This window comes from Hirundo rustica, chromosome 9, assembly GCF_015227805.2.
Source record: "Hirundo rustica isolate bHirRus1 chromosome 9, bHirRus1.pri.v3, whole genome shotgun sequence".
Lineage (NCBI taxonomy): Eukaryota > Metazoa > Chordata > Aves > Passeriformes > Hirundinidae > Hirundo > Hirundo rustica.
Genome location: NC_053458.1, coordinates 27,055,151 through 27,081,096, shown reverse-complemented (window position 1 = coordinate 27,081,096; position 25,946 = coordinate 27,055,151). Strand labels below are relative to the sequence as shown.

Below are 25,946 nucleotides of genomic sequence, written 5' to 3'. Positions count from 1 at the left end.
CCAGGACTCCTCACGAGAGATGGCTGCCTAATGAGGCCATGGGGGATCCCACGGGAGAGCACTGGTGGTCCCAGGCAGAGGGTGGAAAAGGCTAAGGCTGAGCAAGGATGAGAGAGGGAAAACGGTGGTGCAAAAAGCAGTGCCAGATGTTGGCGTGGTGCTTAGGCAGGGCTCCCAGAAGCAGTTTCAGAATGCAGATTAAAATAGCAGCTGTTTGCCGGTGCACTCACTGTACCTCTGCAGCCAAGTGGGGTGTTTTGCCAGCCCAGCAGTGGTCCTGGCTGCCACAGCCGACAGTCTCCTCCAGTCTCTCCCAGCCTCCCCCGATCTCACCACTTCCTTAGCAGGGTTTCATCACTGCCTGTTTTGTGCAGGAGGGATGCTCTGCAAACACCAGTTTTCCTGTGCCTAGTGCAGTTGAAAATTCAGTGAGAAACACCTGCCATTTCCCACATTTCTTGTTTTCTCTGGAAAGCTGGGAAATGCCTGCTCTGTTCCACACTTTATCCCCCTTTCCCAGGCAAGAGGTCCTTCCCAGTGAGGGAGAATGTGCATGATGACTTTGTGGCCCTGAGTGGATAGAAAGGGGTTTTGTTGCTCTTCCCTTTGTCTGGCATCAGGTGGGAAGGAGGTTTGAATCCTGTTCCCCTGGATCTAAGTTTTCTAGCAAACCACATTCATTGCTCCTGAAAAGTCCAAGCCATCTGCTACTTTAAACTCAATCTAATGTTATCAGCAGAGGGGAGGGAAGGAGGAGGGTAAAATGACCCCAGAGAGAAAGAAAATATTTCTGAGGCTGAACAAAGCATCCCAGGATCGCTCCTAGCCACTCTTGGTACTTTTTTTATTTTGCTCAAAAACCCAAGTGAAAATAATCAAATGACTGCCAAACAGAAATAATTTATATTGGACTTTCAGCCTGTCTGCCAGACCAAAACTAACTGACTTGTCATTCTGGCACCCCTAACAGATACCAGCCCCAACGAGGAGAGGTGCTCTCTGTCCTGTCCTGGGGATACCCCAAAGCCCACCTGTGGTGCACACTCAAAACCCCATGGCTGTGACCGTGCGAAGCCACTGCCGTGACCTGGAGTTACTGCCCTCACTGCCATGGGCTGCTGTGGCTTCTCCCAGGTGCCAGGAAGAGGCTTGGCTGGGATCAACAGCAAGAGAGCTTCCCATGCACATTTGGATTTAAAATGCAGAGCCTCCCATGCACATTTGTGTTTAAAATGCAGGAAAAGAGAATGAAAAATTAGTCCATTCTGAGCACGTTTAGGAAGGAATGACTTCAAAAGTTAACAATTCAGGGCAAGTCTCCCTTTTTAAAAGATGCTTCTAAATTAGCCATTTTGGGTCAGTCTCCATCCCTCATCCTCTGAATATCCCTTGTTCACCCCCACTTCACAGAGGGGAGAAAAACAGTTAAACCGTTAGCTGTTCCCCACTCTTAAATAATATCTTTCAGCAGCTGGCTAAGCTGCAAAATGGATTAACTTTGCCTTACAGATCTGTACAGAGCAATTTCAGGCTTGCACAGGAGTTGCATAGCCTTTCCAAGCAAAACATTTCCCGTGAAGCCCCTTCTGGGGATAGCAGGAGAGGGAAGTGAGCCTCTTGGGCAGCAGCATGCTGGGGAGCAGGGAGTGGAGAACACCAGGAGGTGGGAGATCTGCTCCCACCTACAGAGCCAGCACTAAATGTGGGCAGGGCACATTTTCCTGTCATCAGGAATGAGGAGGGAAGGAGTCAGCCTGAAGCCTGGTGGGGACCCTGGTGCTGGGAGCCTGGATCTAGGGTGGAGGAGATGGGCAGAGCCCTTGGGTGAGCATCTCCTCCATCCCCAGGCACCTGCAGCTGTGGGGACAGGGGTGTTGGAGGGGCAGGTCCTGGCCATCTGGCCAGGGACAGCAGTGACACTCTCACGGGGGGTTGTTTCAGCCCTAGCAATGGGTAAGGGCAGGGCGAGGGCTGCTGTGTCCGAGTGCTTGTTCCTACTTGCTCCCTTGTCCAAGCACCAGCTTTTAAGTTTGCCAGCCTCCCCTTCTGCAGGGGACCTCATCCAGGTCCTTCTGGCAGGAGCTAAGCTGCTCTTTTTATGGCAGGAATTAACTCCCATCACCTGCTCTGGCTGTGCTGTCCCACACACGGCGTGGCTGGAATGGGAGCCCTGGGAATGTGCCGGCCAGGAGAAAATCTTGGAGAGACTGGGAGGCAGCCTGTGCCCTCCAGGGCCAGCCAGGGAGCCCGTGTGTGAGCAGCAGAGATCCTCAGCCCTTGGGCCTCGATGCCAGTGCAGGTGTCAGCCAGAGATTTCACGGCCAAAGCACATTCATCGTGCACCCTCTCCCCACCTCCCCTCCTCCCTCCCTCCCTCCACAGAGAGACCCGAATAGCAAGAGCCTCCTTTTGAGGCTGGAAGTCAGGTTTAGAATTTTAATGATATCCTGTATCCCACAGCCTTTCATTTGGGGAGAAGCCGCTGTAAATGACCCATTTTCCTTCATATAATGATAATCATTACCAAGAGGAAAATGAGCACTGAAGCCGAGCACAAACCCCGTCACACAGTAGATGGGGTGGCTGATCCTGATTGGTAAAATGCTACACCGAGAAATATACCTCTCATACTTGGAAGGGACACAAAGATGCCTTGAAACACGCATGTAAATTTGTAACAAATAAGTCACCCTGGCTTGAAACGGGAAGCTAGAGAGAGCAGCCGTAAATATTTTATCTCACCGGCAATAAGCTCCAGAACAGCAAATTGTCACGTCCTCCGGGGGGAGAGGACCTGCCCGTGCTGTCAGGTGGGGAAGTCATCCCCCAATTGCCATGCTGAGCTCCCTCCTCGCCTGGAAACGGGGAATCTGGGAGCTTCCCACACCACGGGCATGGCCCCTGCTCCTGGTTGTTTTTGGAGGGAAAGGATTTCGTTATTGAGGAAAGCCTCAAAACCCAACGGTCTCTGCAAACAAATGGCTTAGTCCCAAGAAGCAGCACGCACCTTTGTACCTTGGGGTGCTGTCTGACCAGCAGCCCAGAGCCCTGCAGGGACACTTGCTGGTGGTCTGAGCTGCTCTGGTGGAATTGTCCCCACCTGGCCGAGGGTGGGTGCAAAGGAGAAGCAACACTCTGGAATACACAAGTTGCTACTTCAAATTGCCTGGGTGATGCTCATCTCAGCCACGCCAAGCCCTCCCTGCTGCATGCCGGCTGGCAGGCACATGTGCAAGGGGCTGTGGCTGTTCCCAGCACCGCTCCTGTCTGGTTCTCAGGTGTGAACAGGAGGTGCTGTGGTGACTTTTCTTTGAGGTGACACTCAAGGCACCTCATGCAGTTCCCAGATTTCAGCCTAGAAGTCACCAGCTGCCGCTGACCACGTGCTCAAGCACCTAAAAGTTCAGTTAGGTGCGTCCCAAGGAAAAACCATAAACATACAATTGATTGGGAGAGTGAGTCCTGATCCCAGGTAATTGCTCTCTTCTGGAGCAGCCTGCAGCAGCCCCTTGGCCTGGCTCATATGCCAAGGAGGGAGCTGGTTAGGTTTGTGAGTGATATGAGGAGCCTGGTCTCTGGGTGTTGGAATTGAATTAGAAATCAACAAGACAGATTTTATTAGATTTCTTAGATGGCTGGTAGAGAGAAGGCTAGAAGCCAGAGGAAGGGAAGTGTCTCCCCAGTGACCTCAGGGATGGCATTGTTTTTATTGTGCTGTGCCAGATGGGTGCAGTGCCATCTCCCAGGTGATGCCAGAGCAGCAGATGCCGGCATTTCCCCCATCCCAGAGGCTGAGGCGTGGGCAGGATGAGGAGGGTAACTTTGAACTTAGTGCCAGAGAGCCTGTTCCAGAGGGAACTGACAGTGGCATGGACTTGATGACGGAGAACAAGAGTAGAGCAGAACCCACTGAGGCCCTTCTCCAGCCTGTGGCACCACCAGCCCCCACCACGTCTCGACTGTGGTTTCAAACAGGTACCTGTCTGCTGGGGGTTCACCACCAGGAGCTCTCGTGATGCTAAGGGTTCATGACAACCAGCATCGAGCTTCTCTCAGCAGTAATTAATATTGGACCAGCCTTGCCAAAATGAATTCAGCAGCTGTCTGGCAAGGCAAAGGTCCCTTGATTTTACAAGCTACCCGGCACTCCTGTCTTGTGTGCTGTCCCTGCGTTAGAAAGGTTTGAGGTGGGTTTTGCCCTCAGAAAAATGGCATGATATCCTTGGTGTAGATTTTACTGGGATACACCCTGCTGCTGCTCAAGGGTTGCTGCCCTGGGGAGCAGAAGAAGCTGAGATGCCTTCTCATCTCCTGGGGAGCTGCTCAGCTGTCAGCACAGCAGGCTGAGCAGCAGCACGCCTGCTCCCAGGGCAGATGGCTGCCTGAAACCTGGGGGAGCAGTGGAATGCCAGATGTCACCAGAGCATGAGATCTGTTGTCACAGGAGAGGCTCTGCCTCGGGAAGGTCTCTGAGGGGCAGAGTGGGAAATCAACCCTGTGGGAACCAGGCAGGCATCACCAGCAGTACCATCTGAGGGTGGTCTGGGAGAGCAGAGAGCAGCAAAATCACCCCAGGGGTTATCTGGCTGCCCCATATCTGCTGTTCATGCAGAGACTGAACCCTGGCAGTGCTGGTGGGGCTGAGTCCCTCCCAGTGACCTGTCCCACAGCCCAGGTGTGTGTGGCTGGTGACAGGGTGGCCGTGCCAGGCTCAGTGGGAGCCAGCAGACACAATCTCCTTTTATCAGAGCCACTGGCTCTGCTTTCCCGTTCTACCAGAACAGCCAGCAGCTGCCTCCTGTTAATTAAGAGCAGAGCAATCTCTCTTAATCAAAGGCCAGACTGATGGCAGCAGTAGCAGCCTGCCGAGCTCATCCCACCTCCACTAACCCTGTGCCTGGGGCAGAGGGAATAACAGGGGCACAGTTTTTCCTGTGCAATTGTGCTGCAGCGTGCCACCACAGCCTGGCAGCAGGGATGAGCTGGAGGCCACTCCTAGGGAGGGCAGAGATGCCACTTGCTTTGTGTAGGAGCTGACTGGTCTCCAGAGGTACCTCCCCAGCTCTGTGGTGCTGAAACCACCCCCTCTCCTCGAGCACTCAGGCCCTCTGCTCACTTGGGGACTGGAGGGGAATCAGAGGTCTTGTGAGAGCAGGACACACACAGCCATTCCTGCTGTTCTGCCACCCTAACACAGGTGCTGCAACAGCACCTCCCAAAAGCTGCTCGAGTGCAGAAAGTCCTCAATACCTTCACCATCAAGTAGAGCAGAGGTCTCCAGGATTGTAATTTGGGGGTCAGACCTCTTTGTCCCTCCCAGCTCTTCCCGTGGCAGCTTGCCCTGCCTTACTTGCATCAGGCACTTCCCTTGCATTGTGTGGGTGAGGAAGGAGAGGAGAGGAGAGGTCCCTCTCCTGCTGCCTCAAGGCTGACAGTCAGCCTTGTCCAGGTCAGAGAGCCCAGCGGGTGACTCTCTGCCTGGGTCTCTACCAGAACCTGCGAGCCAGCCCTCATCCTTCCAGCCAGTACTGCAGAGTCACCCCTGTCTGAACACCCTCTCACACAGGCAGGAGGTGCCAGCAGACCTCAGATGCATCTTCCCTGGTAGATCTCCAGAGTCTGCCCCAGAGCTTCCATCTCCTTCCCTACGAGCATGTTTTTAGCACCAGGAAACTCCCAGCGCTCTCCTATTTATAGCTTCGCCCTCCAGTTTTAATTTTATTTTAATTAGCTGATTCCATCTCCCACCTGGCTCTCAGGCTCCTGGTGGATTGGATGAGGATCCTGAGAGCAATGCTGAGGAGAGTTTGTACCTCTCTGCCAGCACCCAGGAGAGTGAGGACGAGGATGAGCAAGAGCAGGAAGCTTTCCATCCTCCATCTGCAAGGATTTCCAGCAGGCAGTAGGGGAAAGCATCTGCTTGAGGACTCCGCTCTGGCTCCATGATTTCCTTTCCCCCAGCACTGACAGTGTGAGGTTATTTGAGGACTCGGTTGTGATTCACACACAAAAGTACATCCTCAGGCTACTGAAATCAGATCCAAGTTTTGTGCTCCTGGCCTGGCTTGCTCCTGGTGTTTGCATTCATGCCTATTGATGGCACAGGAAAAATCCAAGCTGCGGTCTTTGTGTGCAGGTGAAACTTGTTGACCACTTGAGTGAAGCCTTTCTATCCAGGAGGAGTCCAGCAGAGCCCAGGGCAGGGGGTGTGCTGCTGGATGTTAGTGAGATGATCTGCTCAACTGCAAGCTGCAGGTGCGCTGTCAGCCCTGCCGTGCCTGGGGCAGGAAGTGCTTTTGTTCCCAGCCCAAGGATGGCACAGCTCCTTCAGATGAAAGCCAAACAGTTTCCTAGGAAGGGAGCAGGACCAGCGAGGGTGTTTGTTATACCTACAGACAGCATCCTGTGGGGTGAGCTTGAAGCATGCCAGAGGAAACACATAAAATCCAACAGCATCTCAAATAAAATGGGGGGAAAGCCTGGAAAACAGAAAAAAAAAAAAAACAAACAAAAAAACCAGACCAAGAAACAAGAAAAGAGAGTATTTTTGGGTCAGGTTGCCCCAGCAGGGGCAAGTCCTGCATTTGCAGGAGCCCTGGGACTGGGAGGGCAGCAGTACAGGGAAAATGCTGATGATTTGGCAAAGGAGCAGCAAGCCCAGGAGGACCCCCGAGGCAGCAGAGGGGGAAATGCCCCAGGACCAGTGGGGAAAGCTCTGCTGAAGGCTGATAAAGAGTGCCAGGAGCCTGCAGTAGGGAGAGGAGGGTGGGGGCAGCTCTGTGAGCAGAACCTGCGCTCCACTGAAGTCCACGTGCATCTCTCTCTGTGGCAAACGTACGTTCAGACAGATGTTTGCCAAATGTGCCCTTTTTGGCAACAAACCAACGAACCGTGGGGGATTCTGATGCTTTTGTATCTGGGGCTTGGTCCAGATTAGATCGAAATCTTGAAAACGCACCCAACTTGGAAATGCCAAGAAATTCCTCTGCAGAAACGTTTCGCTGGGAAAATGGTAAATTGTTTTGGTGGAGTCATAATGTGGTATTACAATTCCATGTTTTACGTACAAGTCAAAATGAATCATTTAACTATAAAACTTCTTTATTTTTAAACACATGAAACATCTGAAAAGGCTTTTGGGGTTTTTTTTGGGTACGTCTGTCAAGTATCATCGAGCTCAACGTGTTTGTGAATGGGGAGATGCTCCCAGCAGCTGCCAGTGTCAGCAGGAGCGCCCTGGCATGTGGGGGACAGAACTGGGAACTAAAAGGCCATCCATCCATCCATCCATGCAGCCAGCCTGTGCAGGGCTCTGCTTTGGGCAAGCAGCATTTCCCCACCTCATCACCAAAGTGATGTGATTGAGAAAGTGGTTTTATTTTTTTTCCTATTCAGGCAACAGTTCTGGTACCTTCTTCATGTGTTTGTTTTTGGGAAAGGGGGCTGAAATGAACCCCAGAGGGGGCTGAGGGGGTTTGCAGCAGGAGAGCACGGTTGATGCACTCACTGGTATAAGCAGGAGCTGGTCTGACATTGCATTATTTTGAGCAGGTTCTAGGAACAGTTTGCAGCTCTTTCCCCATCTCTTGATGTGCCTACACAGTAAATCATCTGTAATCATTAGCAAGTGGGCTGCTTCCTCCTTCAGACACAATTAGTGGGCAGGGTCCGGAAAAATCTTCTTCAATCTCATTTCCTTCACAGGATGCACTTGAGAGCCCGGTGCTGCCTTGGAGGAGGCAGGGCACAGCCGCTGCCCAGAGCAGCCTTCCCTGTTCCTCGGTGTAGGAGCATCCTCCCTCTCTCCCTCCCTCCCTCTCTCCCTCTGATGGTTCCCAGGGACTGCCCGGGGTGGGGAAGGTGAAACCTCAGCCTCCAGGACAGGGAGCCTGAGCCAGCAGCAGGAACAGGCTGATTTAGAGTTTCTTCTTAGTCAAAGCAGGCTTTGCTCTGCCTGTCAGCCCCATCCTTACGTGGTGCACAGAGTCAAAGGTAGTTCAGGGGGGTCACAAATCCTGTCAGCAGTGAACAGCCGCTCCCTGTGCCCGGCCTCTGCTGAGAGCAGGGCACTTGGCTGCGGTTCAGCAGCTCCCTGGAGCACAGCTGGCTGCCAGGGAGTGATGCCATTGCCTTGGTGGCTCTGCCACAGCTGCCCTGAAGTCCTGAGGCTGTCCTGGGGCTGGTTGTCCCCATGGCCTCCTCTCACCCCAAGCTGCCCAGTGGGAAAAGGCCCTGGTGCAGCAGCAGCTCTGGAGGGGGTTGAAGGACCATGTGAGGGGGAGCTCTGGATTTACACTCAGGAAAACTGGAATAAATCAAAGCAATTAAAGTGCAAATGAAGCTTTAAGCAATGCGGCATCCTAATTACCTGGGAAGCGCCCTGTGTACGCTTCTGCCTCACTCCCTTTTTTTAAAATAGACAGGGTTCAAATTACATAAATAATTTAAATTAATTTGCCGTGTAGAGCTGGGCTTTGGGACGCGCCTGCTGGTGTTAATGATGCTGTTTTGCCAGAGGCTCCAGGAGCCCTACAGGCTGTCTGCAGCTGCTGGCTCCCTGGGCAGGGGAGATGAGGTTTTGTGTGGGTATCCCGGCAGCTCCTGCATCCCACAGTTCCCGGGAGGGGCTGGGCAGAGGCAGGGGAGGGTGCAGGAGGTGATGGGTGATAGAAAGGGCAGAGCTGGCAGTAATTAATCACCACCACGAGCCACCGGCACCACAGGGAAAAGAGCAATTTTGATTTTCTTCCAAGCCGCCTGGGCTGGTGGGGGAGCAAGGCTGTGACTGCATGTCCTTGGGTAACCACGAGCGCTTTATAGGGTCCGGAAGAGCCAGGAAAAAGAGGTGCAGGACCAAGAAATCACTTCTCAGACAGAGAAGAGGCACCAGAGGAATAGGGCAAGGGCTGGCTGCATCAATGCTGCTCCTTTCCCTCGGTCCTAGAGGAAGCAGGGCGGTGGTGAGAGTGCAAGCCCTGCCCTTCAGCCGGGCTTGGACTCATCTGCAGGACCCCTGAGTCTCTCTCCAGGAAATCAGCAGCCCCCTCCGTTCGCACTGAAGCCTCTCTCCCGCCCTGCAGGGAAGCTGGGTAAGGGCAGGCTGGGCTGGGAAATGGGGTGACCCCAAGCACACCCCAGAGATGCAGAGGAGACATGCTGCTGCTCCCCATTCCCTGCTGCTGGCCTTGGGCTGGGTCTGGTCAGCTGGTGGCACTGCTGTGGGTGTCACTGAGGGCATCTGCTCACTCCAGTGCGATGAAGCTGTTCGAGCTGGGTAGAAGTAGAGGAGAATAAGCAATTAGGGACTGAATTTTGTCCTGGTAAGGAGGCCTGTACTTGCCAAGACTGAAGCATCGCTTCAGTACTTGCTTGTGGGAGTCCTGGCACCAAGAGGGATGCAAAAGCTGTTAGATCTCTTCCCATAGGAAGCTGCCAGCCTGGCTCACTGACATCCATAGCGCTCCAAGCTCATTACGTTCAGGTGGGCTGCCTTTAATTTACAAGAATTCCTGCAGGAAGAAAGTTCTTTGAATACTTATCTAAACAAACATTTGCCTCAGATGGGCTCTTGTGGCTGTCTGACGTGGTTATTGTCTTGTTTACTCAGCACAGTTCTCAGGCAGCTTCCGAACGTGCTGCCCAATGCGGTCCTTCAAAATTTACAAAGTAATGGTTGTTTGAAAACGACCTGCTTTTCTCTAATAGTCCTCCAAGGAGAGTTTTATGTGCCCCCCTCCCCGACAGGCTGGTCAGGCATCGTTCAAATTGCCAAGTTCTGCTCCCTGGATCTGCAAAGGACTCTGTATTTCGGGAGGGCTGCGAGGGGTGGGGGAAACACTAGCTCTTGGAAAATGAGGAGAAGAGCTTGCACTGCGGCAAGCGCTTGGAAACAATTTGGAAAAGGCAGGAGAGGCGCTCACCCTGGGCAGTGCGTGATTTGAGCGGGGAGGAAGCAGGGCTCCAGCCCTGTGACCCAGTCCCTTCCTCCTCTCTGAAAGGTCACCTCCACACACGTTTGTCAAACCCAGCCCGGGCTGCCATAAGCCCTTCAGGAGCAGACACCAGGGAAGGATCTGCCATTGGAGTGTATTTGCTGAATACCATCTGCTCAGCACTGGTGGTTAAAGACCGGCTGGCCGCCGCTGTGGGTGCTGTGAATTAACACCTTTCGGTGCCCTGGGGTTCACCAGGAGGCAGGAAGGGCTTTTCTGTCTGGTTTGGTGTAGGCATGAGGAGAGAGCTGTGCCTTCCCCCAGCTCCCCAGACCACACCAGTAACTCACAGGGCAGAGGGGCAGGATTTACAGGCAAGCTGCTTCCCAACCTTACTGTACTGTGATGCAACCCACTGCCCTTTAAATAACCGCTGCCTTTTGAAGGCATAAATACTTAAAGGGTGAAAGGAAAAAAAACAAAAAAGCCACCATTCCCTCCTGAAAGACCTAATTTATCTGGAATTATCTATCCTTGGCCATAAATCCTCTGTAAAACTTGGCACAAGTTTTAAGGCAGTTACAGCAATGACTGTATATTTTTATCCGAAACCTTGAGAAAGAACAAATTGGAGCCCCAAATGGCAGCTCTGAATTGTTGCAGAGAGCTTCGCTGGTGATAGCAGGGCTGCAGGGACTGCCTTGCCTGGGAAGCACCATGCAGCAGTTCTCAGGAGTTCCCACCACATCTTTTTGGTTTCTTTCTGAGCGATCCTGCTTGAGAAATTATTTTAACACGCCAATTTTCCTTGCTGGCAGCAGACTCATAAGAGCATCCCAAGGGTCCTGGCTGGAGCGGCAGCTTTAAGTCGCTTGTTAATGTTTGCTGAGCACCACATCCTTTGGAAACCAGGGCACAGGTACTCGCATCCCTGCTGTCCACCTACTCAGGCACAAGGCAGGGCTGGCTCTGACTCATCAGGCTTCCCACTTTCTGTTTTTTGTTCTTCTTGTCTCCCTGAAGCAGGAGAGAATCCAGCTTTTATTTAAATGAGGCCCTATAAACATAAGCAGCTGCAAAGTAGGCCAGGCTTTTAGTGGCTTACACCTCCTTGGGCTTGGCTTCTTCCCTTCAGCCTGTGTGGCTGCGATCATGGTCTGTCTCCACGTGAGCAGTTCAATGGCATTTTTGCCTGCACTGGGACCTGCCTGCTCACTTCTGGGAGAGCATTCCCTGCATGGAAAAGATTAACAAATTAATTGGGCAAGCACGGTGTGGAGAGGAGGAGCTGTGTCCACGAGCAGCTGAACCCATCCGGAAAGCTGCTGGGACCTCGTGACACCCTGGGAACAGCTTTGCCCTGTCTCCCGTGTGCCAACCTCACCCTTGCTCGAGGAGGGACGCGCCCCACACCCTGTGAGCTGCTCAGTAACTGGTAGAATCCCACGGCTGTAGTTAAGCAGAACTGTCCAGGCTGGGACCTCTGCAGTAACTTGTGGGTCTGTCTCCCTGCTGGAGCTGACACACAGACAGCTGGGCTGGGATACCTGGAGCTGGGAATGCTGCGAACCTGTGCATCCCCACTAAGGCTGTGGTTTTGTGCCTGTGCTGCTGAAACAGCAGAAGCGCACAGGGCATGAGCTGGCTGAGGAGTTCTGGACAGGGAGTGCCCATGGAAGGGCAGCAGGCCGCGTTTCCCTGCAGGACACCCCATGCTGTGCCTGTGCTCGGGGAGAAGCTGTCCTGCACCCTCATGCACAGGCCGTGGTGGTGCAGTGGTACCATGGCACCTGGTGGGAGCCCAGCTCACGCTGCAGCGTGCTGGGAGCTGGGGGGGTTGTCATTGCCACCGTTCCGTGGTCAGCACACAGAGGGACCCTAACGCTTGTTCTCTGCTATCTGTTCCAGGAATGGAGGGATGCGTATACAGCTGGGAGCAGCAGGACACCAGCACAGCCCTGTGGGGATAGGCGTGAAGGTGATTCCCTGTGAGGACACATCAGGAGTCCCCCCCGAGACCCTGGAGGAACGTGGGATCTCGCTGGGGACAGGGAGAGCTCCCCTTCTGCGCTGTCAGCTGCTGTGTTTCCAGGGATCTATCGCAGGAGCCTGGAGGCGTGTTAGTGCCATAGGATTGCTGGAGAGCCTGGCAGTGATGGGCGACCCGCCACAGAGGAGGGACATTCCTCCGGGAGGCCCCGCACAGCCGTGAGCCCTGGCTGCCGGTGGCGGAGGGTGCCTGGGGCTGGGCTGCTCGGCCAGCCCTGGGCTGGGGGCAGAGCCACGGTGCCTGCAGGACGCAGCCACTGAGGGGCAGAGGGCCGGCGTGGGCTCAGCAGGGGCGGCCCCGAGCCCCGGCACAGCGGGACTGCCGGCAGAGCCGCTGCTCCTCCAGCCGCCTCTCCCCGGGGTGGCGGCGGGGGACAGAGCGGCGCCGGGTGCCTGGGCTGGCCGCGGATGTGCCCCCGCGCAGCGCCGGCGGGAGCGCTCCCCTAGCGCCGCGGGACGCGGGGCCGCCCGCCTCACCATGGTGCTGCCGCCGCCCGACAAGCGCCACGTCTGCCTGACCACCATCGTCATCATGACCAGCATGGCCTTCATGGACGCCTACCTGGTGGAGCAGAACCAGGGGCCCCGCAAGATCGGCGTCTGCATCATCGTGCTGGTGGGGGACATCTGCTTCCTCATCGTGCTGCGCTACGTGGCCGTGTGGGTGGGCGCCGAGGTTAAGACGGCCAAGCGGGGCTACGCCATGATCCTGTGGTTCCTCTACATCTTTGTGCTGGAGATCAAGCTGTATTTCATTTTTCAGAATTACAAAGCAGACAAGAAGAACCTGGAGACTGTGGCCAGGAAAGCTCTGACCCTACTGCTCTCCATCTGCGTGCCGGGGCTCTATCTGGTGCTGGTGGCCTTGGACAGCATGGAGTACATACGGACCTTTCGGAAGAAAGAGGACTTGCGGGGACGCCTTTTCTGGGTGGCTCTTGACCTGCTGGACATCTTGGACATCCAGGCCAACCTGTGGGAGCCGCACAGGACCGGCCTGCCCATCTGGGCGGAGGGGCTCATGTTCTTCTACTGCTACATACTCCTCCTGATCCTGCCTTGCGTGTCCCTCAGTGAGATCAGCATGCAAGGGGAGCACATTGCCCCGCAAAAAATGATGCTCTACCCTGTCCTCAGCCTGGTCACCATCAACATCGTCACCATCTTCATCCGGGCCATCAACATGATCTTGTTCCAGGACAGCAGGGTCTCCACCATCTTTATCGGCAAGAACATCATTGCCATCGCCACCAAGGCGTGCACCTTCCTGGAGTACAAGCGGCAGGTGAAGGAGTTCCCGCAGAACGCCATCGCCCTGGAGCTACAGCAGAACTCCCTCTCGCACAACCAGACCATCCACAGCGCACAGGGCATCCCCCACGAGCCGTCGCCCACCAGCGAGATCCTGGACACATGAGGGGCCCCCCAGCCCGGCGTTGGTTCAGACGGCCCCGTGCCCAGCAGAAGAGGGATGATGCTGCTTTCCTGCTGCCCGGTGCAAGCACGACAGACAAATCCCGGCAGTGAGGGCTCTCCTAGGCACACAAACACCAACCGTGTTCTGATTGAGCTACAGAGTGTACTCTAGACGTCTTCATCTCAGGTATAACCCTAGAAGTCCTCCAGACAAACCAAATGGACTTGCAAAGGACCTGAACCAGCTGACCCTCTCTCCCTCTCCCGCCGGCATCCCCCCTCCCGAGCAAAGACCGCTAAGGTTGCAGTGTCCCTTTTTACTCCCCGAGCACCTCACCTTTAGTCTAAGCCTGGATTGAAGATTTTGTTACTGGAGACCTTTTTACGGAGTTGGGGCAAGGGCATAGGGGTGCGGATTGGGGTGGGGAGGGTGGGACGTTTGAAGCAGTAAACCCTGTGATCGTCGATGTCTCTTATCTCCAATGGTTGTGTTTACAGTTTCCTATTTATATCGGCTCCGGGGGCTCTCAGGCTGCCCTGTGGGTCAGTGATCTTGTGGTGGGCGAGAGCAGGGAGCCCTGCAGTGGGGAGCAGGGCTGGGGCCAGGGTGACTGCCCGAGGGGGGCTGAGCCTCCATCAGTGCCCTGCACCGACTCTGCCGGGAGCAATATCTGATGAGCTAAAGCTAATCTAATGCTGGTGTTTCATGTATTTCATTCACTCCCAACGACTCAGCACAATATTTCTATTTTTAGATGGGTCTCTCTCTCTCTCTCTCTCTCTCCCCCTGCCATCGAGAGCCTCCCTGACTGCAGCAGCCTGAGCAGCCTCCCCAGCCCCCCGGCACTGCTACTGGCAGGCACGGGCACCCAGGGGGGATCAGGAGCAAGGATGGAGATGATGCATTTCACTCTGGCATCAAGGGTTTATAAAGAGGGCTGCTTGCCACAGCTACTATATTTTTAAAATAAATATTGAAGAAGAAAAAAAAAAGAAAAAAAAAAAAGAAAAAAAAAAAAGAAAAAACCAAAACAACAAACCCCAAAAAAGAGCTGTGAAGAATGTGCTGCCCCGGGCAGGTGGCTGGGATGGGGCTGGGCTGAACTGGGAAGGATATGCTGCCCCGGGCAGGCGGATGGGCTCGTGAGTGAGCTGGGCTGGGATCTCCTCTGCAAGCGTGTGTGGTGATGAGGGGCTCAGCCACAGGCAGCAGGGTGGGAGGTGACGGTCAGCCAGACAATAAAAGCCCCATGAGAGCAACGGCTTCTGGTGGTCTCTTTTCTGCCAGTGTGGGGAGGGTGAGGCTCAGCTCTCATACAGCTCAAATCACTTGTCTCCCCTTCTGTCCACCTCCCCTGGACTCCCAAGTGCCACCCCAAGGTTCTGTGCCCTGCACTCACTGGGCAGTGGGCCCAGAAAGGAAATAAATCATTTTTCCAGCCGCAGTGCTGCCCCAGGGCTGAATGCGTCTCAGCTGCCTGACCCTGGGGGGAGGCACAAGGAGACAAGCAGAAAACATGCATCTCAGACATGCTGAAATGGGATATTTTTGCTTTTTCTAAACAAAATGTTGCATTTTGAGGAGATGGAATAAAATTCCTGGTGCTGTTTACATTTCTCTTCCACATTTTCCCCTAGCTCTGCTTACCAAATTTGACCTAAATCCACAAATCATTTCAGTCTCCATCTTCTCAGCTCATCACAATCTGTCCAAAACATTTCAACCATCCCTGATCCAGACTTCCAATTTTAGGGCCAGGCAATCGCAGTCTTGCTTGGCCACCCTGTCACACAGGGATAACTCTAATGTTAATTAAATCCACTGAGAAATAAAACAGTATCTTTGCCAACAAAAGTGAGTTTGCAACAGATATGGCCAAATGGAAAAGTTTCTTCCTCCTCTCCCTCAGGAAACATGAGACGAAGTGGGCAGGTGATTGAAAAGGTATTAGCAGAAATTAATTAAATTGCTAAATTATTCTGGAATACCTATGGAATTATACATTACATCTCTTCTGATGCCTTTAAAATACATGCAATTAGCATCAGTTCAATTAACTCCCAAGTATCTAATAACATTCTGCTGCTCTTTTAAGTAATTAATTTATGAGCTTTTGTATTATGGTTCTTCCCCAGAACTGAGCAGAGGAAAACCTTCAGGGAAACCTCTGGCATGGTGCTGTGAGCCCTGGGGTGCCAGCTGAGGCATCAGACTGAGCCCTGATGCACAGATCTTGTCTTGGATCCTGGGGATAAAATCAGTGATCTGGTGGGTTACTCTTGATGGGTTGGGTGTATTTTTGTTCTGTTTCACCCCAATAGCTGGCTCTGCATCCTTCCCTTATACTGGAATATGTTAACGTTCCCTTGAGCCTGATCTGTCGCTAAGGTTGCTTGGGGGTGTCTGGCTGTGCTCCCTGAAAGCAGCCTGCATGGGAAGCGAGTATCGCTTTATCCTCCTGGTCCCATAACTTCCAAGAAGGTTTAGGAGACCCCACAAGTTTTTCTTGAGCTTGCAAGACCCTGCCCTTCCACTGCTGGCGTGAGATTCTTGTCTTTATAGAGTGGGGCATCCCTGTGGAAGGGCTGCATTAGGAGCTGGGGCAGTAGCAGAGGCCCTGGAGGTGGTATTCACCTGGGATGCAGTGCACCACATCATTCCCAGAAAGCCACGAGTGCTTCCCTCTGGTGAAGGGAGGGAGAAGAGGCTTTTCTCATCTTCTGCTGTTCATGATCCCCAGGGCTCTGTGTGCATCACGTTCTGGGGAGCAGGGAGAGGTGAGCTAGTAGGGAAAGAAGGATGTCTGCAAGCAGAGGGGACAGCCAGAGTAAAGCCCTTGGGGCGTGGAGACAGCGCAGCAAGGGCAGCGCTGCAGCTGTTCCTGCCCACTGCTTGGCGAGGGGGGTGCCTCTTCCCCAAAATCCAGCGCAGGCAGGACCCCCGGGAGCCACGGGACCAGCAGGAGGGATGGCACAGTGGCTGGGCAGGGTGGCTGGCTCCCAGCCGAGCTGGTTGTTAGGGGAAGGTGATGTTTTGCTCTGGGCAATGAGAACTAAAGGAAACAATTAAAACTAAATAGGCTGGAACCGAGCAATTTTTCAGCTTTCCACCGAGAAGAAATGGAGCTCCTTTGTGAACAGTGAAATCCTCCTGGCGAGCTGTAGAATCCCACCTGATGAAGCCGCACAACTAAAATGCAGAAGGGATGCAAATTCCCTGTGCTCCAGTGGAAAATCCGTGGGGGTGGTGTCCCTTGCTGCCATCAGAACCAGGCCACCAGCACAAGGCAGCCCATGCCCTTGGCAGGGAAGGCTGGTGGTGCTCTGGGGACCCAGCTGGTGCTGCCCTACCTATTACCAACCCACTGGTCAGTGCTGAGGCTACAGCTCCTTCTAAGTGACAAGCTGTGGAGGAGCCAGGTTCACCCTGTAGCTTGCAGGGCACATCAGAGTCATGGCACCCCCTGGAGATGCAAAACCTGAGCCCCTCAGAGCCTTTCTGCCAGGCTGGTCCCAAGGGTCAGCAAACTGCCCCGGTCCTGCACAGGCACAGAGGATCTGATATCACCTGCTGGCCAGTGGCAAAGGGCTGGGCAGTACCCACCCATGTCCCAGGCACTGTGGGACTGCAAAACAGGAGCTTCCAAATGGAGCAAAGCAAGCCATGAAGGCTATTTGAACGCATCAAGCCCAGAAAAATGCCCCCGGGTCCTGTCCCCTGTCCAAAATTTGGGTGAAGTGGTAGCAATGGGCATGAACTGCTGCATGCCTGACACCATTTGGACCCAACTCCTGTGCCCCAACAGCCTCGTGGTACCTGCAGTACCTCCTCACTGCCTTGGGCTGAGCCCCAGGTTTGTACCCTCCTGGGAGCTCCCGTCCAGCCCACTGCAGCCCCAGCCTCTTGCTGCTGTATTCAGCTGTGTGCCTGGGAGGGTGCTGAGCGGGGCTCGAGCTGTAGCTGTTCTTTCCCAGGGTGCTGGCGGCTCTCACACGTCCTGCTTGTCCTCACCTCCTTTTGGCAGGTGAAAATCTCTGATGCTGCAGTCTCTGTGCAGGGCTGGAGGAGGGTTCACTCACTGAGCTGAAAGCGCCCCTCGGTTCTGCTGCCAGATTCTCCATGTGAGCATGGCTCTGGTGACTTTGTAGGGCTCAAAAGGGCTTGGGAGGAGTTGGGAGAAGAAATGCACCCACCAGGGCCATGCAGCACGAGGGTGGACCCTCTGCATGGTGCAGGTCCATGCAGTGTCACCTGGAACCATACATAAATAAGGGATTGGGTTTTTTTTTCCTTTGGATCATTCTGGGTTGATTCAATGAGCAGAGACAGACTGAACTTTCATGCCAATAACTGTTTTCCTCCCACCTGCCCCAGATTTGCTTCACTCTTTTAGCTCAGGCCGATGCTGCAACAGAAAACACAGGGCAGGTGTCCAAACCACCCTGACAGCAATTCCCATCCTCCTAAATTCCTCCTGAGCAGGAACTGTAGCAAAAGTTTGAGTTTCACACCAATTTAATCCTAGCTGAATGCCCTGAATTCTTCAGTTGTGTCTGGTTTTTTTGGGTCTGGCATCCTTGAAGAACAATATCCATTTAAATTGCTGATTTGGGCTTGCTCGTTTAATTTCATCTTAATAAAGATTTTATGTGGTTTTGACATATTTGGTGTCTCGAGTGTATTGACACAGCAGCCTGAAGAAGCATTATGACCATAATGGCTCAAAAAGCATTAAAAGGACCCCGGCAAGGTTTATTGATTGCCCTCTTTTACAGCTGCTTGAAGACAAAGACCAGTTATAGGGAAGAAGGAATACTGTGTTTTGTTTTTATGTGAGCTTTCCCCCCACGATGTTATAACAGAAGGCATTTGCAAACAAATGTCTGCAAGCTTTTCATCAGGATGTGAAGAAGCAGCAGTCATGTTGCTGGGATGTTGTCAGGAGGGTGGTTTTAAAGGAAAAATCCTACAGGTAGCAGAAGAATCACCTCCAAGGAAGGGTTGTCGAAGTGTAAATAAATAAGTGATGAAGATGCCCAGGTCCTCCCCACTGGTGTATCCCAGAGAAAAATCACTCATGCCTCACTGGGAACTTGCTGTAAAATGCTGAAGGAAAGGGCAAATCATCTGCTAAAATCTGTCCTTTAGAGCTGTGGGTCTCCCCATGGACTCTCCCCAGCTAACGTACCCCTGTGTCTGTGTGAAAACCCCCATGCATTGTGGGCATGTTATGCTAAGTGCAACAGAGATAAAAATTAGTAGAATGATCCATTGGCAAAATAGGAATGTGCTTGAGATGGGAGAGCAGAATGATTACCTCCTCATGGCCAACATTTGCATACTGAGATGCACCCAAGAGGCCCTTGCACAGCCACCTGCACAACTGCTGATGGGAAGATCTTTTTAAAGACAATTTACTAATTGCAACCCATTTTCTCCAACCCAGGCAGGGATTCCTTCTGTTCAAGGGAGCCACGTGCCGAGGAAGAAAACCAGCTGCACCCACCAGCAGCAGCTCTGTCTGTATGGGCAGGATCTGTGCTGCTGGGTGGTGCCAGGCTGCCTCTGCCTTCTGAGCAGCCCAGCGTGCAGGTGCACCAGCCAGCACCTGGCTTCACAGAATCACAGAACCACCGAATGATTGAGTTGGAGGAGACCTTCAAGATCATTGAGTCCAACCCATGCCCTAACATCTCAACCAGATCACAGCACCAAGTGCCATATCCATTTTTTTTTTAAACACATCCAGGGATGGTGACTCCACCACCTCCCCGGGCAGGCCATTCCAGTACTTTATCACTCTTCCCATAAAAACCTTTTTCCTAATATCCAACCTAAATTTCCCTTGGCACAGCTTGAGACTGTGTCCTCTCGTTCTGTCAGTCGCTGCCTGGGGAAAGAGACCAACCCCCAGATGTCTACAGCCACCCTTCAGGAAGCTGTAGAGAGGGATAAGGTCACCTCTGAGTCTCCTTTATCCAGGCTAAACAACCCCAGCCCCCTCAGTAATTCCTCACAGGAGTTGTGTCCCAAGCCCCTCACCAGCCTTGTTGCCCTCCTCTGGATGCGCTGAAGCATCTCAACGTCCTTCCGAAACCGGGGGGACAAAACTGGACACAGCACTCGAGGTGTGGCCTCACCAGTGCTGAGTACAGGGGAAGAATGACCTCCCTGCTCCTGCTGGCCACACCATTCCTTCTGGCTAGGGCATAGGGAAGGAGCAAGAAGCTCCCTGGTGTCCCAAGGAGCGAGTGAACAACATGCATGCAGCGGTGACCGGCACAGACTGAGGTCCAAGGAAAGACCTTCCTTCTTCACCCCTGAAGAGATATTGCTATGGCACCAAATCAATTTCGTGCCATAAAGCCAGCAGACGTGAGCTCTGCAGGGTTCTGCAGCCACAAACACATTTTCTGGTGTCTTTCCATGGCTGTAGGTGAGGGATCATCCTTGCCTGGCTCGCCAGGGCTCCCCTGATTCTTCAGATCTGCTGTGAAATAGCAGCTCATCAGTCACGGGGCTGAGGATGCTGAGAACCAGAGTGCAGCCCCTTGAGTGCATCCTCTTGCACCCCAAGTGGGCAGCAGGCAGCTAAAAACCCAACAGCCAAGCTCCCAGGGCTGCTCACATGAAGCCCAGCAGAAAAAATACCTCAAGCAGAAAAAGGCACTGTTTCCCTTTCCTGTGCTGATGCCAGGGAGAACTTAGTATTCAAAAACTGTTTTCAGATGTTTCACTTCACAGCTGGTGAATGAACTCGGAGAACTCAATAAACCTCTTTGTGAGGCATTATTTCTCATTAATCTCTCAAGTAGGGCTGGCACCTAGAATTGCATAAATCTTTACCTGCACATAGTAGGAGACTGGGGAAGGGGCCATCATCAGAAAGTGTGTTATAACAAGAGAGTCACAAACAGCAAATAAAGAAGAAATCCTTGTAAGATTTCCCTCTTGATCTGCTCCTTGGCAAGAGGACATCGGCTTTTGGAGGAGATGGATCCTTGGAGGAAGAGATTTTAGAAGGAGGTGGGGCAGCACAAGGGCCTTCAGCAGTCTGCGGGTGTTCCGGGGGCACCGCCTTCCCATTGGACCTGTCGGGAAATTCCGAAAAACTTCAAATCTTGCTGCCAGCTCAGGAGCAAACTGCTTCACAAGAACTGCCAGCTTGCAGATCCCTGCCTGATCCCAGCCAGCTGCTCTGGACACGATGTGGTTTCTGCCTCATCTCTCTCCTGGCAGTAAGCTGGACTGGCTGTGCTGGAGCACCATGAACCTCCATCACACTCCTAGGAGTGGGACACAGCCACCAAAGCCACCTCCCTGAGGCAGGACAGCTCTGAAAAAATGTTTGGAAAGGAAAGAGATGATTTAGCAAGTCTCGAACAGCTTGATGGAGAAATAGCATCCAGAGTGTTCTCCCTTGCAGGGGATTTTGCAATTTATTTGGGCATCCTTTGCTTTGGTGCAACAGATGGTAGGGAGGCATGGTGGCCTGGAATATTAATGCTTCCTCTAGCATCCATGTCCTCAGAGCAACTGGCAGCTCCATGTTTTTGCTGAGGATTATGCAGGCTCATCTTTTGTCTCGGGGCTGGGCTCTTCCCACATCAGCTTCCCACATCAGGAATTAAAATTTGTGGTTCTGTCCACAGTGGCCCCCTCAGGGGTGGGGCATTTTGCACGAGGAAAGCTTCAGGGCAAAGGCTGGGGCTGGGAAGCAGGGATGTGGTTGTGGCAGGGATACCACAGGCTTTGCCCAAATGGGAAAGCTAGGAAAAAATAAAAATGCAGTGAAGCAAATCCATTCTATGACTGTAACCACCACCATCAGCTGGAAAGGGTATTCAGCCCGGATTTTAAGAGGTGTCTTTTATTGATGCCTAATGTTCCATAGCCAGTGTCTGATGAGGAGCAGTTAAGCATTCCCTTAGATAAAATGTATGTCTTTGAGCGATAACCAGGCTCAGGATCTTCTACTACGGTGCAGAGATGTGACTTTGTACTGAGCGTGCGGTAAAAATCCCTCTGCTGCCATGCAATGGCTGCTTTCTCCTCGTTCCCAGGATGCTGCAGCGGTTCCCTGCATGATGGAGCGGGGGAGCACTGCCTGACTCAACATCCCAGCTCCCAGCTGGCTGCTGACCAGTGCTGAGCTCAGCCTGCTGTGTGCTTCAGACACCTCCACCCTTCAGGAAGGACACAATTATCCAGCTGTTATTATAGTTTAATAACACAAGCCCCAGCAATCACACAGAGCAGATTAATGGCACCCATTCAGAGACCTGCTGGCTGATATTTGTAATATTGAGCGATATTTGTAATATTGAATAGCACACTGGTCTTTCTCAGGCCTGTGAAAGCCAGCAGGACGTGGAGCAGCATTTCAGCCCTCTCCAGAGCTGTGCAGGGAGGAGCTGGCGTGATGCTGCCATGAGTCCTAGCCCTCCCAAGCATGGTGCTGTCAGCAGGCCAGGTGTTTTCTGCTGGGAAGACAATGCCATCAGTCTGGTGCCTTGGGACGTCCCTTCTTTGGGCTGCTGGGACTTTGGAGCGCTGCTTCCCTGGCTGGTTCTGGCCGGCACGTTCATCTCTCTCGTACCTCACACTCCCGTCAGGCACTTCCAAAGGGCTCTGCCTGATGGAGCTCTTCCTTTATTTTTTCTTACAAGTGGAAAATTACATCTCTGCTATTAAGTGCAAAGAACGCGAGTGCCGTGGGGCTCCCGGAAATGCTGCCAATGCCCACAGTCTGACAGAATCTGGAGCCTTGTGGAGACAGCAGCAGCAGTGCTGGGAATGCCCTGGCTGCAGCAGGTCTCCTTGCTTCTAAACCCGACCTTCCAAAGGACACACTCTGGGGATTTGCTTCTGTCAGGATCAAGCTTATAACAGGTTTCTGGGTTTTTTTTCTGTTTTTCCCCAACATCCCAGTGAACACTGCCCAGTGGCCCTTATCACATTTCCAGTCTGTCCCTGGAAGAAATCCTGCCTTTCTCTTGCTTAAGCCTTGCCATGATGACCCTTTAACCAAGCCCTCCTTTCCTGGGCTGAGCAGCTTGCCATACCCATCTCCTGCAGCCCCAGCTTTTGCAAACACATGCTCAGGAGCACAACAGCCCCAGGAGGGGTGGGACGAACCCAGCAGAGTTTTCAGGAGCACGGGAGCAAGCTTGGCTTCTAATCTGCTGTAGTCCCAAGTAGGATTTAGCAAAGGATCTACCTGTAATTGTCGGTGCCTAAAGGACTATTAAACTGTCCTTTAACTGGCTTCTGAAGGACTTTTACTATTTTAATAAACATCTCAAGAAAGAAAAGCTCTCTGTGAAGCGTTAGCTCCGAGATCCAAAAGCAATCTCGCTAACATACAATATCAAGTTTGATTGACAAGGCAGATACCCATAAACCATGCTGATTGACACTAATTAGCCTGCCAGCCTTTAATTGCTTCTGATTGTGTTCGACATCACTCTGATTAAAAAATTAGTCCCATGCAAAAAAAAAAATCAGTGCAGCAGGGGGTGGTTTGAGATCTCGGCTGGGCCCTGAGACTTCACGCTGCCTCTGCTCACAGCGCATGGACATATCTTTTCAAAGGGAACATCAAGGAGCAGGGGGAGGCAGGCAGGGAAGAAGCCTGTTAGAACAAACCCCTCCTGCTCAGGGCAGGTTTTGTCAGGAGGAGAACTTCCCAGATGCTGGAAGAAGGGGAGAGCAGCTAACCAGGCAAGGTGAGGCCAAGCCAGCAGCCTGAGCCGTGGCGTTGTGGGCAGCAGGAGCAGGGGGCAGTCAGGATTCAGCTGAGGAGCTGACGGGATGATGGCCAGGCTGTCCCTTATCCCCCTGGCCGCTCACAGCCGTGATTCCCCACAACCCCTGCTCTGAAACTGAATCTCTTGCCACAGAAAGACAAGAACACGCTTGGCAGAGAAGCTTTCTTGTCACTGAATCCCCCAATCCCTGTGGATCTCATGTCCCTGCAGCTGCCCCTCATGCCCATGAGGGTGTAACACCCACTGTGCCACCTTCTGATCTTCAGAGAGCCTGACCTGGACCCTGCAACCTCCCGTCAGGCTTGGGACACCCACCATGGCCAGCACCAAGTCATGTATTTCTCTCCTGTCTCTTCTTCCTGCCCGTGTGCCTGCCTTGGCAAGTGCATCCTGCACTGCTCCCTCTCTGGATGTGGGGGGCAGGCTCCAGCCCCCACGCTCCCCTCCTGCTGCTGCCCACCTCCCTACCTGGCACTGCAGGAGTCTGGCAGCTGCAAAACCCGGGCAACGCCTCCCCTGTGCTACTGCACAGGGATAACCTTCAGGATATAACTCCTGTATTTCCCATCCCCCAGAGGCACTGGGCAGCAGGATGAGCTCCTGTGGGCTGCACAGCTGCATTTGGTCTTGAGGGCAGCTCAGCATGGGGCAAATGCTGCTCCAGCCCACACTCACATGCAGGCTGTGAGTGTCCTCCCTCTTCTTTTCTGCTTTCCTTCTCTGCTACTCTTGGTTTTACCCAGCCTGGATGCAGCAAGGGGCTTGATGAGCGGCAAGACACAAGGGTGGAGGGCAGCAGGAGATGGGCACCAGTGCTGAAGAACAGCCTGGACCAGGAAAGAGGGGATGAAAACATCCCAATGGATGAGTGTCCGAGGGGAACCACCCCCTGGTCCTTTGCAAAGCCAAGGACATCCCATCACCTCTCTCCTGACCGCCTTTTGATGCCTACGAGCCACAGCTGAGGAGCTTTGTAAAACACACTGTTCCCATGGCAGCCAGCAGCGGCTCCCAGACCAATAAAAGCCAAGATATGATCACACTCTATTAGTTTGATAGTATCATTTATAGTTGACTTGGAACTGCATCCCATCTAATTAAAAGGGAGCTGCTTGCGAAAAGCGCGAGAGCAGAAAAAGGCAGAGAGGGTCCTTGCCCTGAGCTCCACGCCTGTGCAGATGTCTTCTCAGTGAATGGCTTTTTATTTCCAGTTCCACACTGGAGCTAATTTCATCCATCACCAGAACCAATGTGACTCATGCCCCCAGCAAGGGATGCAGTAAGTAAGCACCAAGAGCCAGGGGGAAAGCACTTCTCTCCGGAGCCACTGTCATCTGGAGCTCCTCTCTTCCTTAATTACGCTCCTCTGTCTCCTGGGCTTTTTGGGGGCTCATGATTCTGCAAAGTCAGGGAAAAGCAGGCAGCAAAACCGCAGAATCCAGCCCAAATCCTCCTCCTCTTCCTCACTGTGAGCAGGCAAGTGGAGGGATGCAAGGATGGCACAGGGCTGGCTCAGCACTCTGCTTAAAAGTGTTCAGCTGGAGGCACAGGAGAGGGCATGGATTTCTCACAGAGATATGTCTTCTGGGCAAACTACCAACTACCAAACTACCAATTCTTGTGGAAAACAAAATGCCACATTTTCTTTTACAGCCATAATGTCAGAATTCCCCAGAATGCCCCCAAATTAGGAGAGGGACAGGAGAACTCGTTTGGGCAAAGAAGTAAGGGCTGGCTGTGTCCCATTTTCCACCTGTGGGCTGCATTTTTGAAGCAGTTCTCAGCCGCTGGAGCAGTCTCGAAGGCGTGTTTGCTGGTAAATAACCAGGCCCCATGCCCGCCCAGGCCGTGCTTGGTCTCCTCTGCTGGAGCTGACAAGGAGCTAAAACACGTCTGAGAGCTGCCTGGAGCTCGCCTTAGCTGGGAAGATGGATGAGGATCTCCTGAATTTCACAGCAGGGCTCTGCACATCTTCGCCAGTGTGGAGCAACAAAAGCCATCCTGGCCACGAGCATTGCTGCTTTCACAGGGAACCGATTGCCAGAGCTGGAGAGGGGCAGGAAAACATTTGGAGGATGTAGGTCACGCTGATGAAGGAAATGCTGAGAGGGAGGCCCCTGGCCCTTCATGGCCCCATGGAGCCGCTGCAGCCACCGTGGCCTTGCCTTCCTGGCGAGGGGAAGGAGACTCTGGAGTCTGCTCGGGTCCCATCACCTGTCACTGGTGCTGTCACTGCTGTTTGTAAGACTGGGGGCATCACAAACTCCTGAGGTGTTCTTGGGAAGATTTGCCCTCTCTCCCTGGGCAAAGGCACTGAAAGAACTCCCAGCCTGCAGGACCCAGAGCCGCTGTGGCTGAGTTCCCTCTCGCATCCCAGAGCATCCCTGGGGAATGTGCAGCCCCTGCCAGCCGAGGAAAGCCCCTCTGGCCAGCAGTACTCGTAGCACAAGCTGCTGTCCTGTTTGTGTCCCATCTGGGGTGCCAGTTGTTTCTGCCCATCCCAGAGACGCCAGTTGTCGGGGGCTCCTTTTTAGGAGCTTAAATTCCCCGGCATTCAGGTGGTTTTAGAGTTCTGGCCCTCTGCAAAGCTCTGTGCCAAACGCAGGAAAAGACGGAGTCTTCAAGGTTACATGCTTCGTTTATTAGTTCTTATCTTACAATTTTCTCAGTGTCCAAAAGGTGTTTGCCGCGGCTCGGACATCTGGTGACTCCCCCCGTCTCTGGGCTGTCCTTATCTTTTATACTAATTGCTACATATTCTTTATTTACTATTTATTA

The 25,946-nt window shown here is 53.2% G+C and overlaps 1 protein-coding gene across 1 annotated transcript; it reads left to right on the top strand.

Moving 5' to 3' along the window:
* Positions 1–12,434: 12,434 nt before the first annotated feature.
* LOC120756731 (transmembrane protein 121) lies at positions 12,435–18,006 on the top strand. The gene has a single exon (XM_040073341.2). The coding sequence runs from the start codon at positions 12,460–12,462 to the stop codon at positions 13,396–13,398; it is 939 nt and encodes a 312-aa protein (XP_039929275.1). The 5' UTR covers positions 12,435–12,459; the 3' UTR covers positions 13,399–18,006.
* Positions 18,007–25,946: the final 7,940 nt, after the last annotated feature.

Excerpts from the sequence above, each read along its gene's own strand:
- LOC120756731 (XM_040073341.2), top strand. The coding sequence starts at position 12,460 with ATGGTGCTGCCGCCGCCCGACAAGCGCCACGTCTGCCTGACCACCATC.